General features: G+C 45.9%; 1 protein-coding gene across 20 annotated transcripts in view; it reads left to right on the plus strand.

Annotated features, from left to right (window-relative positions):
* Positions 1-5,937: 5,937 nt before the first annotated feature.
* ZC3H14 (zinc finger CCCH-type containing 14) overlaps positions 5,938-15,960 on the plus strand; it is a 44,989-nt gene continuing 34,966 nt past the window's right edge. For 8 of the 20 annotated variants that reach the window (XM_051826171.2, XM_051826174.2, XM_051826178.2 and 5 more), the window contains exons 1-3: positions 5,950-6,165; positions 6,515-6,557; positions 14,802-14,916. In XM_051826171.2, coding sequence (XP_051682131.2) covers positions 6,130-6,165; positions 6,515-6,557; positions 14,802-14,916 — 194 coding nt within the window. In that variant the 5' untranslated portion in view covers positions 5,950-6,129. Of the gene's footprint in view, positions 6,166-6,514; positions 6,558-6,972; positions 7,088-10,126; positions 10,206-14,801; positions 14,917-15,960 lie in introns of those variants that run through there. The other 12 variants (XM_070065498.1, XM_070065499.1, XM_070065504.1 and 9 more) reach the window with 4 other exon arrangements.

Consider the following 15,960-nt stretch of genomic DNA (forward strand, 5'->3'; position numbering starts at 1 on the left):
CCCTGCCACCCATGTGGGAGACCAGGATGGAGTTCTGGCCTCATGGCTTTAGCCTGGCCCAGAACTGACTGTTGTGGCCATCTGGGTAGTGAACCAGCAGATGGAAGATCTGTTTCTTTTTTAAAAATTATTTTATTTATTTTTTAAAATATTTATTTATATTTATTTGAAAGGCAGAGTTACTGAGACAGAGAGAGAGAGAGGGAGAGAGAGAAAGAATCTTTCATCTGCTGGTTCACTCCCCAAATGGCAACAACAGCTGGAGCTGAGCTGATCCAAAGGCAGGAGCCAGGAGCTTCTACCACATGTGTGCAGGGGCCCAAGCACTTGGGCCATCTTCTGCTGGAGCTGGATTGGAAGTAGAGCAGCTGGGACGGGGACCAGTGCCCATATGGGATGCTGGTATTGCAGGCAGCGGCTTTACCTGCTATGCCACAGAGCAGGCCCCCAAAAACTCACTGTGTGAACAACGGGTAACTATTTAGTTGCGATAGGCAAGGAAATTCACCCATAAGTATAATACTGTAAATGGATTGGTAATGGCTCTGTAATCAGAATGATTGACTTCTGCTTCAGTCTAGAAAGACAAATAAATGTTGACTAGGCATTCAAGGAACAGAGGGAAGTGTTCCAGGCTGGAGGAAGTCCATCGCCACCCTTTGCTGTCTCTCTCGCACACAGACACGCACACTTGGAAAGGTTATGCACAGTGCAGCTGACAAGCAGCCCTGAAGAAAGAGCAGGCTGGATGTTAGAGGACTCAGGGCTCCACAGGGTTCAGGTTGACACACAGTCCCCCTGATTTTAAAGCCAATACTCTAGAAGACGGCCCAAGTCCTTGGGCCCCTGCACGCATGTGGGAGACCCGGAAAAAGCTCCTGGCTTCCGATCGACGCAGCTCTGGTGGTCGCAATCAATTGGGGAATGAACTCTCCTTCTTTCTCTGTGTAACTCTTTCAAATAAATAAATAAACCTTAAAAAAATAAAAAATAAAAAGCCAATAATCCTTTCAATTAACTTCTCTCTTTAGAAGATAGCTCAGAGCCCTCTTTAGCCCTCCTGTGGTTGGCTAAAATCTGATCCTAAAGGAAACCATGTCATTTGTCTGGTTTATTATTTTATTTTTCATTTTTTACTTAGTTTTTATTTATTTATTTTTTATTCATTTATCCAGTTTATTCTTTTTGAAGCCTAATAGCCTTCCCTCCAGCAGTTTCTTTTAAGGTCTCAGATCCTCAAGATCGGATGTGGTTTATGAAGCTGCGTCTCCCCAGGAAGCACCTGGAAGAACCCCATTGGCTTAGTGGGGTTGCCCCTCCCTGGGATCCGGACACTGTGACTTCTGCGGTCCAAATGTGGTTGAAGAGGTAGGTGGGTGTTTAGCCCACAGTTAAGATGACCAAGTGCCTGCTAGGCACCTGGGTTGAATACCTGACTCAGCTCCTGATTCCAGCCTCCTGCAAATGCAGCCTCAGAGAGACAGCAGTGATGGCTCATGTGTTTGGGTCCCTGCCACCCACGTGGGAGACTGGATGGAGTTCCTGTTTTCTGGCTGCGGCCCCTGTCCAGACCCAGCCTTAGTGGGCATATGGAGCGTGAACCAGTGGATTTCGAGCTCTCTGTCTCTGTCTGTCTCTGCCTCTCTGCATCTTAAATGAACAACAACAAAAAAATTTTTTTTGACAGGCAGAGTGGACAGTGAGAGAGAGAGAGACAGAGAGAAAGGTCTTCCTTTGCCGTTGATTCACCCTCCAATGGCCGCCGTGGCCGGTGCGCTGCTGCCGGTGCATCGCGCTGATCCGAAGGCAGGAGCCAGGAGCCAGGTGCTTCTCCTGGTCTCCCATGGGGTGCAGGGCCCAAGGACTTGGGCCATCCTCCACTGCACTCCTGGGCCATAGCAGAGAGCTGGCCTGGAAGAGGGGCAACCGGGACAGAATCCGGCGCCCCGACCGGGACTAGAACCCGGTGTGCCGGCGCCGCAAGGCGGAGGATTAGCCTAGTGAGCCGCGGCGCCGGCCAAAAATTTTTAAAAATAGAATGAATGTTCTTGAATTCTTGAGCAGCCTGCGAGTCTCTTCCGTAGCTATAAGCTGATGCCCTAAGTGTTAATTCATTCTTGAATACATTGTAATGAATTTCCCTACTTTGAGTAGTTTCAACAAAGTGGTCTCTATTTTTCACAAAATGTTTGGTTCAATACTCTAAATATTGACTGACCATTTCATACCCAATAATGGTAAAATGTGTTTTTGTTCTTATTTCTGAAGTGGTGGGTAAGGGAACAGAAATAATTTTCCTGTCTTACAGACCGCGAGCATCATGAAAGCAGAACCCGATCTTGCTCATCTTTGTGCTTTGGATCCAAACACAGTGTCTGGCTCAGCATCAGCATTTAATTTTTAATCAACAAACATAGTGCTGTCTTGAGCCAGGCACAGCTCAAAATGCTTCAAAATATTAACTAATTTCAACCTCATAATACTGCTTTGCAGGAGAAACTCATATCATACTATCACTCAACCACGCGTTGTTGCTAACAACAAAATAGCACAGACTGGGTAAGCTATAAAGAAGAAAAGGCGCATTTGGACTTGTGAGTTCTGGCCCAGGGGAGAGGGGTTGCATGTGGTGGTGGCAGCCTCCTTGCTGGCAGAGCCTGTGGTGGTACAGGGCAGCACATGGCAAGGAACAGAGAGAGAGAGAGAGAGGGAAAGAGAGAATGTGGGTATATTTAGTCTTTGTCCTTCTCCTTATAAAGCCACCAGGATTTAATCAAGGACTCCCCTCCCTGTCTTTATCTAATCCAATTGCTTTTCAAAGACTGCCCTCCTGTAAATGCCATTGATGGATTAAGTTTCCATCCTTTCAATAATTCACAGTGGGGATTAAATAGCAGCCCACAAAATCTTGGGGACACTCAGACCATATCCAAACCTTAGCACATACCCATGTCACAGGTGGGGATACTGAGGCACAAAGAGGATAAGTCATTTGCCTGGGGTCTCGGAGGGAGTGGCGGAGCCCCGACTCCAGCCTAGCCAGTCTGGCTCCAGGGGCCTTGCTCTCACTCTGCCTGGCTGCCTCTCATCAATGTTGCATGAGTGTATGATCATTTGATTTATTCAGGAGGAAGAATGCTTTTGTAAATTAGGGTCTGAATTTCTTTTACCCTATAAATATTTAATAGGTGCTTACCACGTGTCTGGCATCCTGAAAGAAATTTTGGAGAAACAGAAAGATCTACAGAGTTTATAATTTTCCTATGGAGAACGAACACACACATGAAATCATTGTTACAGAGGGTATCCTAGCGTTGTAATAGTGGTTCCCATAAAGATGCTATGGGAATCCAGAAGAAAGAATTGTATGCAATTATGAAAGGACAGTGTGGCAGCCCCACCGTTTCTACTCCTGCTGTAGGTCCCTCTCCTCTTGAGCTTGGATTGCTTCCAGCCAAAGAATATGGCAAAGATGGGGAGTTTTGCTGATGTGACTTAGGTCCTAAATCAGTAGGTTTGGGGTGACACTCTGAGTAAGCCTAACTTAACGAGATGCAAGCCTTGACACGAGGAACCAGCTCGTCCCTGAGCTGAGAGCGAAGCTTTCTGTTGCTAGCTGCAGTGAGCAGCCATGTTGGAGAAGTCTTTGGGAATAAACTGTGGAGCAAACTGTAAGGCCTGTGGGTGGCCTCCAGGTGACAACCTGCAACACGTGGGGCCCATATTCATAAAGTCACTTATTAAAATTATGCTTCTTTCTTTATTTTTACCTACTTGAAAGGTAGAGTGACAGAGACAGAGAGATTTTCATCTGCTGGTTCACTCCCCAAATGCCTGCAACAGCCAGAGCTGGGCCAGGCAGAAGCCACGTGCCAGGAACACCAACTGTGTCTCCCCCGTGGGTGAGAGGGGCCCAAGCAGTTGAGTAATCATCTGCGGCCTCTCGGGTCACATTAGCAGGAAGCTGGTTCAGAGGCAGAGTGGTCAGGACTGTCTGGCACCTCTCTGGCAGCCTTGTGAGGCCCTGAGCAGAAGACCCAAAAAAGCTGGCCTCAGAGTGCCACCATGGAATCCACAGGAAGACAACCCCTTCGGGTTCTAAGTGTTAGGTTAATGTGACCACTGAATGAGACCATGCTGAGAGAAGGTGTCAGAGACTTTACTGGGGGCAAAACAGCGGGGCTGTCTCAGAGGAGAGAGCAGCAGCAGTGTGACAGTGAGTGAGGGGCTTTTTACGCACGCACACGCGTTAGCTGGGGATGATGCTTGTGGGATGGAACAGCCTGCAGCTGGGAAGGAAGGGGGGGGGGTTTAGGAAGTTTGCTATCTACTGGGAAATTTTACTATAACACTGAAAAGCGCTGTTTTGCGGGAATGAATGGGTGAAGGTCATATTTGTAGTTGCAGTGAGGGGCTGCTCCTTTTTTGCTCGCATGGGCACAGCTTGTAGGCATGTTTTTCTTCTGGTATTTGTAAGCACAGCTTGTAGGTTGTTTTCTTGGGTGCCCTAACACTAAGCTGTTAAATTTGTGGCTATTTGTTATGCAGAACAGATAACTGATACCTCTCTGGGGACTTACTGGGTATGCAGGAAAAGGGAGACATCTCTCTATGTCTAGTGTCACTCCAAGGTTTTGTGATCAGGGACAGGAACAACTAATCCGCTAAGGATTGAAATAGGGGGGCCGGCCCGGTGGTGTAGTGGGTTAAGCTGCCGCCTGCAGTGCCGGCATCCCATATGGGTGCTGATTCGAGAGCTAGATGCTCCATTTCCGATCCAGCTGTCTGCTGTGGCCTGGGAAAGCAGTAAAAGATGGCCCAAGTCCTTGGGCCCCTGCACCCGCATGGAAGACCTAGAGGAAGCTCCTGGCTCCTGGCTTTGGATCGGCGCAGCTCCAGCCGTTGCAGCCAGCTGGGGAGTGAACCATAGGATGGAAGACCTCTCTCTGTCTCTCTCTCTCTGCCTCTCCTCTCTCTGTGTAACTCTTTCAAATAAATAAATAATCTTTTTTTTAAAGGGATAGAAATGGGAAGATCAGGAATAGAAACCAACCTGAGAGGGAAGAGAGGAGATAATGAAGACGTCAGTTTTGAAGCGCTAAATTTGGAGAAAATAAAATATGTATCTAGTAACTTAGAATTTGGGAGTTGAGTATTGGGTTTAGGTGAAAACTAAAGGCTGAGAGAAATTCCAGGTATTGTCAGCAATAGAGGTGACAGCTGGAGTCCTGAGAAATAAAGAATTGTGTTCAGCAAGGAGCAGGGGGATGGAGATTAATTAATTAACCTTCGGTCAAGGTCACTGGTGGGCCTGGGAGAATGAAGGCAGAACCAAACCCAGGAAGAACCATGAGGCCAGTGCTCGGCCTGGCAGGTAAGACACCAGTTAGGATGTCTGTGTCTCCCTGCTAATGCAGACCCTAGGAGGCAGTAGTGATGGCTCAAGTAGTTGGGTTTCTGCCACCCGTATGCGAGCCCTGGTTTTCAGGCACGTGTGGAGTAAACCAGTGGGTGTGAGCTCGCTGGCTCTCTGCCTCCCAAAAATTAAAAAAAAAAGAAAAAGACTGTGATCGGAAAAATCCCATTTTTCCTCCAAGTGTAATTATAGTGCAACCTCTAAGAGGCAATCTATTTTTCAAAAAAACTGTCAAGGGTAGAACTATCTGGAGCACCATTATGTTAATTGTAAGTTAATTCTGGACTTGAACTCGGATCTTGTAGCAAGGCCCGAGATCTTTCTGCTGCACGTGTTAACTCAACTCATCCTTATTACCCAAAGGAGAGTAAAATGAGTAACCTGGCTTTTCCAAAACGAAGCCTGAGGCACAGAGAAGCCAAGCCAACCGCACGCTGCTGTCCTTCTTGACGCCAGTAGAGGTCGCCAGAGCGTAGGCTTCCTGGCCCGAGGTGTGCGCCTGCGCCTGCGCGTGCGCCTGCGCCGTCGGCCGCGTCGGGTCCAGGGCTCCGGGACGGCGGAGGCGGGGACACAGAGTGCGCGCGGCTGGGGGCGGAGCGGCGGGAGCGGCTGTGGAGACGGCGGCGGTGGCCGGGCTGTGGGGTACGAGCCCGCGGCGGGCTCAGAGTAAGCGAAGCGCCGCGCAGTCTGAGCCCGCCGCCCGCCGCGGAGCCATGGAGATTGGCACCGAGATCAGCCGCAAGATCCGGGTGAGGCCTTGGGTGGCCGGCGCCGCGCGGGGGCGGGAAGCTGGGCCTCGGTGGTCGTCAGGAGTAACGGGGCCCCGGGGCCCGGCCCTGACGCCGCGGCCCGGACGGCGAGCGGCGGCGCCTCCTCGCCTGGCCGCCGACGCGGTCTCGGCGCGCGGCGGGTGAGCGGGGCCGCGGCTGAAGAAGTCGCCGCCGGGAAACGGAAGGACGCGGCGGGCCGGCGGGGCCCCGGGGCGGGCGCGCGGGGTGGGCGCCGCCCCCCACCTCCGGGCGGCCGGGGGGCGGCGTGGTCCGCTCGTGGTCGCGGTGCCGCCTCGCTCACCCGCGTGTCTGCTTCTCTCCCCTTCAGAGTGCCATTAAGGGGAAATTGCAAGAATTGGGCGCTTATGTCGGTAAGTTGTTGGGCTGTTACTAACCTGGAGTTCCACGCTTGCAGCCGGTCGCGTTTTAGTGAGTGCATTTTCCTCGGAGAGGCTCCCTCACCCCACTTCAGGAAAAAGTAAACCGGTTACTTCTCTGCTCGCTCCCCGTGGAAAGCTCTCTCTGCAACCCGACTCCCTCCCCGCCAACCCAGCACCCTCCTCTGGCGGTGTTGTGCGAGTCTAGCTTCCTCCGTTAAGGCTCTGTGAAGTTTTCTGTGCTGTTTGTCCGAATTTTATTTATTTTTATTTTTTTCTTATTTTCATTACTTTCTTCCTGACCTTTACTGCCGTTTTGGATGTGAATAATGGATGCTTTCTGGTCTGTGTAATGGTTCAGTGAATTTTATTTTTAGGTTTTTGTTCTCTCCCTCTTTTCTCGAAACAGTGTGTTCTCCCTGTCTCCCTATTCGTTTATAATGGGTGTTTACTTTGAGCCAGGCACTGTGCTTATCTGTTGCATGTGCATTAACTCAAGATAATCCCCTGGATAACACTGGAAGGTATGTACAAACCAGAAAACTCGGGCTTTGTCAGCTTGAACAAGGTTTTATGTATTAAGACGGTGGTCTGTTTGACTCCAAAGTAGGTGCCTGCTGTAAAAATAATAGCTACCACTTCCTACAGCTGTTCAAGGTTCTCAAGTCAAAACTGTAGTTTTAAAGTTTAATTATTTGAAATGCAGAGAGAGACAGAGGGAGATCTTCAGTCATTCTCTGAATGCCCTCAACAGCTTGGGCTGAGCCAGGCTGAAGCCAGGAGCTGGGAACCCAATCCTGGTCTCCCACGTGGGTGGCAGACACCCAGGTACGTGAGTCACCTGTTAGTGGTCACATTAACAAGAAGCTGGATTGGAAGCAGAGCAGGAACTTCAGCCCAGACCTCTGGGTATGGGATGTGTGAGTGCCTTAACCATGGAGTCAGAAGCCCACTCTTATTTTCTTGTTAATACTGGGAGTACTTGCCATTTTCAGTGTTGACATTTGGATTGTGCGAAAGTGATGGTTAGTAAAACTGCTGATACCTTAACTTGAACCAAAGGTAATTGCAACAAACTCGACCAGATATGTGAAGGTCACTCCCCACTCATAGTTAGGGGGGAAAAAAAGTTTTGCTGAAGAATGCCATTGATGAGTGATTTAAAACAAAAAAAAAGCTTGCCTTTGATTGCATCTTTTTTAATGTTCTGTGTGAGGAGCTAGAACTGCTCATAAAGCACTTCTGTGGTACACTGAAATATCATGGGGTGCTTTTACTGAAATCTGTGCGGTTGAGTTGAGAGCTAACCTACCCACTTTATTCTTGGAACATTATTATTAACTAAGAACTTAGAAATTGTGGTAAATGCCAGACGTTTATGTGAAAGCAAAGCAAGAAAAAAGAACTGCTGGTCTTTGTTGCTAATGACACATTGAGCTTTCAAATGAAAAATTTCTGGAAAGTGTGTGTCCACCTTTATGAGCTTGGCAGCTTCCTCGTATTTAAAGATTAATAGAGCTACTAACAAATGCAACTTTTTAATATTGTGTAATGAAATTTTTGTAGCTCAATGAACCAGTATTTTCCACATCTCCAACACATAATGGTCAAAACTATACAGGGATGAAAGAACCTTTAAAAGCGAGAATGGGGGCCTGTGTTGATGCTGGAGTTCCGTATGGGCACTGCTCCACTTTCTATCCAGCTCCCTGCTAATGGCCTGGGAAAAGCATCGGAGGATGGCCCAGGAGTTTGGTCCTCTGCCTCCCATGTGGGAGACCTGGATAAAGCTCCTGGCTTAAGCCTGGCCCACTGCTGGCCGTAGCGGCCATCTCAGAGTGAACCAGCAGATGGAAAATCTTTCTCTGTCTCTCCCTGTATTTAACTCTGACTTTTAAATAAATAAACCCTGAAAACTAGCAGAACAAAAAGCCTGTGGATGGATTGATGGGTTTTCATATAGTATAAAGAGAGCATTGGTATGATTTAAAATTTCACCATACTGCTAACATTTAAGAAGATACTTATGAGCTATATTTTCTTTCGTTTTAATTATCTATTTGAGAGGCAGAAACAAAGAGTTCTCATTTGCTAGATTCCCCAGATGCCTAGTATTTCTGGGGCTGGGCCTAAAGCTGTGAGCCAGGACTCGATCCACATCACCCCATGAATGGCAGCAGCCCATTTCCTTGAGCCTGTACATGCTGCCTTCCAGGGTCTGCGTTAGCAGGATGGAGTCAGGAGCCGGAGGTGAATATTGAACCCAGAGACATGTGCCTTAACCAAAGGCCAGATGCCCTCCTTCACTTGTTGAGTTTTGGTGTAGTATAAGAATATCTATGTTATCTGAGAGGTTTTTTTTTTTTTTTAATTTTTGGAAGGATCTACACTTTAATTTCATGTTGGGCTTAAGAAAACCTCGTTGTAAGCCAGAGTCTTAATTATCTGACAGGTGTGTGACAGTTCTGCCCTTTGTGTGTGTATGTGAAAAGCCTATTAAAATACTTTTTTCTTTTCTAATTGTTTATCTGTGTGAGATCAGATTTTCTTTACAGTCTTTAGTTATCACAGCTGGGGACAGCATTTTGGCACAGTAGGTTAAGCTGCCACCTGTGATACCAACATTTTACCAGTTCAAGTCCTGGCTGCCCTGCTTCTGATCCAGCTCCCTGCTAATGTCCCTAGGAAGGAGCTGATGATGGCCCAACTACTTGGGTCCCTGCCTCCCATGTGGGAGACCTGACCATTTGGGGAGTGAACCAGTGAACGGAAGATCTCTGTGTCTCTCACTTTCTTTGTGTGTCTGCCTTTCAAATAAATAAAATCTTTATTTGAAAAAAAGGACATGTTATAACAGTAAACACTGAGGCAGAAATTAGAGTCTGGCTGTCTTTTAAACCAGATACTAAAGAGTTACTATCCTAAACTTTGTGTTTCAGAAAATTTAGTTGTTTTTTTTTTTTTTTTTTTTTGACAGGCAGAGTGGACAGTGAGAGAGAGACAGAGAGAAAGGTCTTCCTTTGCCGTTGGTTCACCCTCCAATGGCCGCCGCGGCCGCGCGCTGCGGCCGGCACACCGCGCTGATCCGATGGCAGGAGCCAGGAGCCAGGTGCTTTTCCTGGTCTCCCATGGGGTGCAGGGCCCAAGCACCTGGGCCATCCTCCACTGCACTCCCTGGCCATAGCAGAGGGCTGGCCTGGAAGAGGGGCAACCGGGACAGAATCCGGCGCCCTGACCGGGACTAGAACCCGGTGTGCCGGCGCCGCAAGGCGGAGGATTAGCCTACTGAGCCACGGCGCCGGCCCAGAAAATTTAGTTTTAATAAAAATGTTATTTATGTTAGTGTAATTAGGTTTGTTGTTGACATGTGATAGGTATATTAAAAGGATTTATTTATTTGTAAAGGCAGAGTGACAGTTCTTCCATCTGCTTGTTCCCTTCCTAAATAGCCACAAGTAGCCAGGGGTGGGCCAGGCTGAAGTCAGGATCCAGGAACTCCATTGGAATCTCCTACATAGGTGGTAGACCCCAAACACTTGGGCCATCTTTCACTGCTTTCCCAGGTGCATTAGCAGGGAGCTGGATCAGAAGTGACGCAGCCAGGACTTGAACTGGCTCTCAGATGGAATGCTGGCATTGCAGGTGGGTACCTTATTCCTCTGATCCATCATGCTGGCCCACTAGTTTTAATTTTGAATGTAATATCAGCAGATAGAGTTCACATAAACCAAGAGGGAGCCTGAGAGCTATAGCTTGAGAGTTACTGCTTTGTGGAGTGCTTACCACTTGCTGGGCATAGTTAATAAGTTATTTGTTAGTAATGATTTTTGTATAATTTTAACAGATGAGAAAATTGCTCAGAGAGGATGAAGCTGAACCAAGATTCATTCATTCATTCATTCAACACTTAATGGATGCCAGCTATGAGCCAGGAGCTTGTTTTGCTTCAAAAATAAAAACCATAGGAAACTTAGAAGTTCTCAAACTTTTTAAAATTCTAGTCCATGAAAGCTCAAACATATGCTAGTTGAATCAATGCAGTTCTCTTGTTGACTCCTAGGATTTAACAAAAAAATCACAAGCCAGGAATTTTTCAACCTGTTAAAAACCTGGTTTTCCATCTGCTGGTTCATTCCCTATATGGTCACAATGGCCAGAGCTGTACCAATCCAAAGCCAGGAGCCAGGAGCCAGGAGCTTCGAGCTTCCTCTGGGTCTCCCATGCAGGTGCAGGAGCCCAAGGACTTGGGCCATCCTCCACTATTATCCCAGGCCATAGCAGAGAGCTGGATCTGAAGAGAAGCAGCTGGGACTAGAATCGGCGCCTATATGGGATGCTGGCGCCTTAGGCCAGGGTTTTAACCCGCTGTGCCACAGCGCCAGCCCACAGTTCCCATTTGTTCCTGAACACAATGTTGGGGTGTGTGTGTATGTAACAGGTTGTATTGTATCTTTTAGAAGTAAAGAAATGGGAGTCTTGAGAGGGCTACAGAAAGCTGGTCAGTAGTAAATGTAAAACCACAGAACCCACATCTCCTGGATCCTTGGTGTTCCTTTAACATTAATTTCATAATAGAAACTTGGTATGAGGCTGGTGTTGTGGCACAGAGGGTTAAGCCACTGACTGTAATACTGGCATCCCACGTCAGGGCACTGGTTTGAATCTCAGTTGCTTCGCTTCTGATGTAGCTTATTGTTGTTGTGCCTGTAAAGGCAGCAGAGGATTGCCCAAATACTTGGATCATGTGTAAGACCTGGATGGAGTTGAGGTTTATGGCTTTGGCCTGGGCCAGACTAGCTTTTTGTGGCCATTTAGAGGAGTGAACAAGCAGGTGGAAGATCTCTGTCTCTGTCTCTCTTTACTTTTTTTTTTTTTTTTTTTTTAACATTTTTACTTATTAGAATTAGGGAGGTAGAGATAGAGAGGTATTCTATCTGCTGGTACACTCCGCAGATGATCACAATGGCTGGGGCTGAGCCAATCTGAAGTCAAGAGCCAGGAGCTTCTTGGTCTCTTGTGAGTACAGGGGCCCAAGGACTTCGGCCGTCTTATACTGCTTTCCCAGCATAGCAGAGAGCTGGATCAGAAGAGGAGCATCCAGGTCTAGAACCGGTGCCCATATGGGATGCCGGTACTTCAAGCCGGGGCTTTAACCCGCTCCAGCACAGCATCAGCCCCGTCACTTTACCTTTCAGATAAATTTTTTTTTTATTTTTTTGAAGTTTGGTAAGTTAGCAAATGGGTAGGAGTCACTGCTGTGCATGATTAGAGCTCTGCTGAAGTCTGTCCGGCAGTTGATGTGGCTTCTCTACTTCTTGGCCTGAAGTTTCTTAAGGGCAGAGACTGCATGTTTGCTGTGTCCCAGGAGCCTCAGAGAGCTGATGTCCCATAACTGTTAAGTGGGTAAACAAGTTTCACTAGACTTTGATGTAAAATATTATACATCATTTATATTTAGATTTAACTGCCTTATAATTTGTATGTGTTTACACTGTTGTCCTAAAGAGGGTGACTTTGTGGTCCCTTTATGCTAGAAAGAGTTCTGGAACCCTTTAAGCTGTGAAAGCAAACCTTCAGGGTTGTGTATCTTAGAGAAGCGGGTTAGGCTAATTTCAGGTCAGCAATCAACTTGAGAAATCTTTCAGAATCCTGGAAAAATGTATCCTGGCCAAGTTAATTTCTCAGATTCTTTCTTCCCATTGTGTGTACTGAGGAAATAATATGAATTTCTAAAATCTTTGTTGAGAAATAATTGGTATACATTGAGATGTACATGTTAAAGTCAGCAGTTGGGTATGTCTTGACATAAATGCAGCTAGGAAATCAGCACCACCCTCAAGATACCCTTCACTCCCCCACATTTCCAAAGTACTGCTTTGTTTCCCTCTCACTATTCCCTGTCTCTGTCCTATAACCAGGTAATCACTGATCTCATAGATTTATAGAAAATGCAAACATATAGTGACAGTACACAATGTGTATCATTGGCATTATGAGGGAGAAAGCCAGGACTGCCAGAGTTCCAGCTTTTTTATTTATTGACCTTTTCTGAGTTACCAGTGTCATTGCATAGTAGATTCTGTACATTAATAAGCTACCAGGCCTATTTAGTATAATTGCTAGAGAGTGGTGGAAGCCTTTGTTTTTCCCAGAGAAAGTAAATGATTTCTTGTCCTTGTTTGTATCTTCTCACGTACTACATTCTTCCATGAAATACTCTGATTTCTCTCTTTATAAATTGGGCTTTTTTTAAAAAAGAGTTTATTTGAAGGGCAGAGAGTAAGAAACAGATCTTCATTTGCTGATTCATTCCCCAGGTGCCTGCAACAGTCGGGCTGAAACCAGGAACATAATCTGGGTCTCCTACAAGGGTGATGGACCCAATTACTTGAGCCATCACCTGCTGCCTACTAAGGTGTGCATTAGTAGGAAGCTGAAACTGCGAGTGGAGCTAGGACTTGAACCCAGTCACTTGATCTGGAATGTGGGTGACTTAAGTGGCTGCCTAACTGTTGTGCCAAATGCTTGCCCTCGTATATAGGGCTTTTTCAACATGTTTCTGCTTTTCTTGAACTGGATTTTTTTTTTTTTTTAATTTTCTTGAAACATCTGAGAATACTTCTGAAGTGAATTCTTCTGTGTAGGGATTAGAATTTCTGATAATGATTTTTACTTCCTTCTTGCTGAAGTGGTTTTGGCCTTTTGGAAGATGGTCCCAGACTTTACCCTTATAATCACTGTGTAGGTTAAAACATCACTTAGTCTTGAGGCTGCATTTTTAAAGTGATGTATGTGGAGTTTTTAGGTGGTTTTAATTTAAGTGATGTTGCTGCAAGTTTGTTATCTTGAATAATTGAAATCTGCCATTACCAAGGATAAATGGATTCTTTTGAGAAATGAGTATCATTTTGAAACAAATATATGGAAAACTAAACAAAACTCAGTCTTCTTTAGGAATGTGTATATACTTTGGGGGAGCTTCTCTGGAATTAGCATTATTAAAATTGTACTTTACAAGAAAATTCACTCTCCACTTTTTTTTTTTTTTTTAAGATTTATTTATTTATTTGAAAGGCAGAGTTACAGAGAGGCAGAGAGAGAGAGAAGTCTTCCATCTGCTGATTCACTCCCCAGTTAGCCGCAATGACTGGAGTTGGACCAGTCTGGAGCTAGGAGCTTCTTCCGGGTCTCCCACATGGGTACAGGGGCCCAAAGAGTTGGGCCATCTTCCACTTCCTTCCCAGACCATAGCAGAGAGCTCGATAGGAAGTAGAGCAACCAGGTGCCCATATGGGATGCTGGCACTGCAGGTGGTGGCCCCCCAACCTCCACTTTTAATTCCACAATTCAGATGTCTAGTTTTGTGTCAGTTATCCCTCATTCCCATCCTTTTAGTTATTAAAATATTGTGAATGAAGAGAAAAAAGAAAAAGCCATGGACTGGAGTTGTGGTATAGTGGTTTAAGTTGCTGCTTCTGGGGCCGGCGCTGCAGCTCACTAGGCTATTCCTCAGCCTTGCGGCGCCGGCACACCGGGTTCTAGTACCGGTCGGGGCGCCGGATTCTGTCCCGGTTGCCTCTTTTCCAGGCCAGCTCTCTGCTGTGGCCCGGGAGTGCAGTGGAGGATGGCCCACGTGCTTGGGCCCTGCACCCCATGGGAGACCAGGGTAAGTACCTGGCTCCTGCCATTGGATCAGCGCGGTACGCTGGCCGCAGCAGCCATTGGAGGGTGAACCAACAGCAAAGGAAGACCTTTCTCTCTGTCTCTCTCTCACTGTCCACTCTGCCTGTCAAAAAATAAAAAATAAAAAATAAAAAATAAATAAATAAAATATTGCTGCTTCTGATGCCACCATCCCATGTGGGCACCAGTTCGAGTCCTGGGTGCTCCACTTCTGATCCAACTCCATGTTAATGTGCCTGGGAAAGCAGTGGAGGATGGCTTAAATACCAACCCTGCCACCCACATGAGAGACCTGGCTGAAACTCTTGGGTTCTACCTGTCCCAGTCTTGTTGTTGACAGCCATTTGGAGAGTAAATCAGTAGATGAATTCTCTATTTCTCCCTCCATCTCTAACTCTGCATTTCAAATAAATAATATATATATTTTTAAGCCAAACATGATGGGACATAATTCTTAGCTGAGATACTAATTAAAGCTGAATGCATATTTTCAAGCACATTGAGTGCAGGAGAAATGTTCAGAATCTGAAAGTATTTTATTTTCCTTTTAAATAGATGAAGAACTTCCTGATTACATTATGGTGATGGTGGCCAACAAGAAAAGTCAGGACCAAATGACAGAGGACCTGTCCCTGTTTCTAGGGAACAACACAATTCGATTCACTGTGTGGTATGTTTCTGAATATGTATGCCTCAAACCAAGGTTTGGCCCAACTAGGAATAGGTGTTCTGTTCGGAAAGAAGGTCTTGCCAGTCTGATTAGGTTCAATGTGAGCCATGGGAGCACAGCCTTTCTAGTCAGACTGCTAAGGTTGAGTCTTGGCTTTGCATTTTGCCTTAGTTTCTCCATCTGTAAAATAGAAATAGCAAATCACCTGCTTTATGGAACTGTGAGAATTGAATGATCTTATATAGGTAAAGTGCTGTAAATATGGCTAGCACATAGGACTCCTTAGTATATGTCAGTTGTACTTAGGTTTCTTTTGTAAACTTCTACATTTTATCCCTTTCTGTCTTCAAACCTAGTTACAGATGTTGTTTGGACAGGATTGGCTTCTTGTATTGCTTTTTCCAATGAGTTGTTACTCATGGGGCAAGTTTTTTTGTTTTAAAATTTTTTTTAGCTTTTTTCATTTTTCTTTATTTGATGAAAACCTCAATCATCTTTAAAGTTAGAATTTTTAAATAGGCAATTGTGTTTTCTTTTTCTTTTCTTTCTTTCTTTTTTCTTTTAAAAAAACAAAACAAAACAAAATAAAACTAATTTGGAAGGCATAGAGACAAAGAGAGCTTCCATTAGGTGTTAATCCTCAGATGCTTTCAGTAGCCTTGGCTGGTCCAGGTCAAACCCTAGAACCAAGAACTCAGTCCAGGTCTTTGTGGATGTCACGAACCCAAACACTGAGCCATCACTGCCTCCTCTGAGTCTGAATTAGCAGGAAGATGGAATGCAGGCACCATTAACCACACAGTTAAATGTCCACCCTGGCAGCTGGATTTTTAAGTATAACTGCCTTACTTGTGAATGTCCCTTTTAAAGCCACAAATGCCTTGAGTTGAAAATATTGCCCCAAAACATTCACTTTAAGAAGGCCAAGTCCTAGTACCAGGTTTGAGGTACTAGGTCTTTACTAGGTGTATATTTGAGTTTATGTTGCATGGTTTTGAAGGATATTGGTAGAATGCAGTGGTCCTTAGATGTTGTTATGCACTA

This window comes from Oryctolagus cuniculus, chromosome 20 (genome assembly GCF_964237555.1).
Source record: "Oryctolagus cuniculus chromosome 20, mOryCun1.1, whole genome shotgun sequence".
Classification (NCBI taxonomy): domain Eukaryota; kingdom Metazoa; phylum Chordata; class Mammalia; order Lagomorpha; family Leporidae; genus Oryctolagus; species Oryctolagus cuniculus.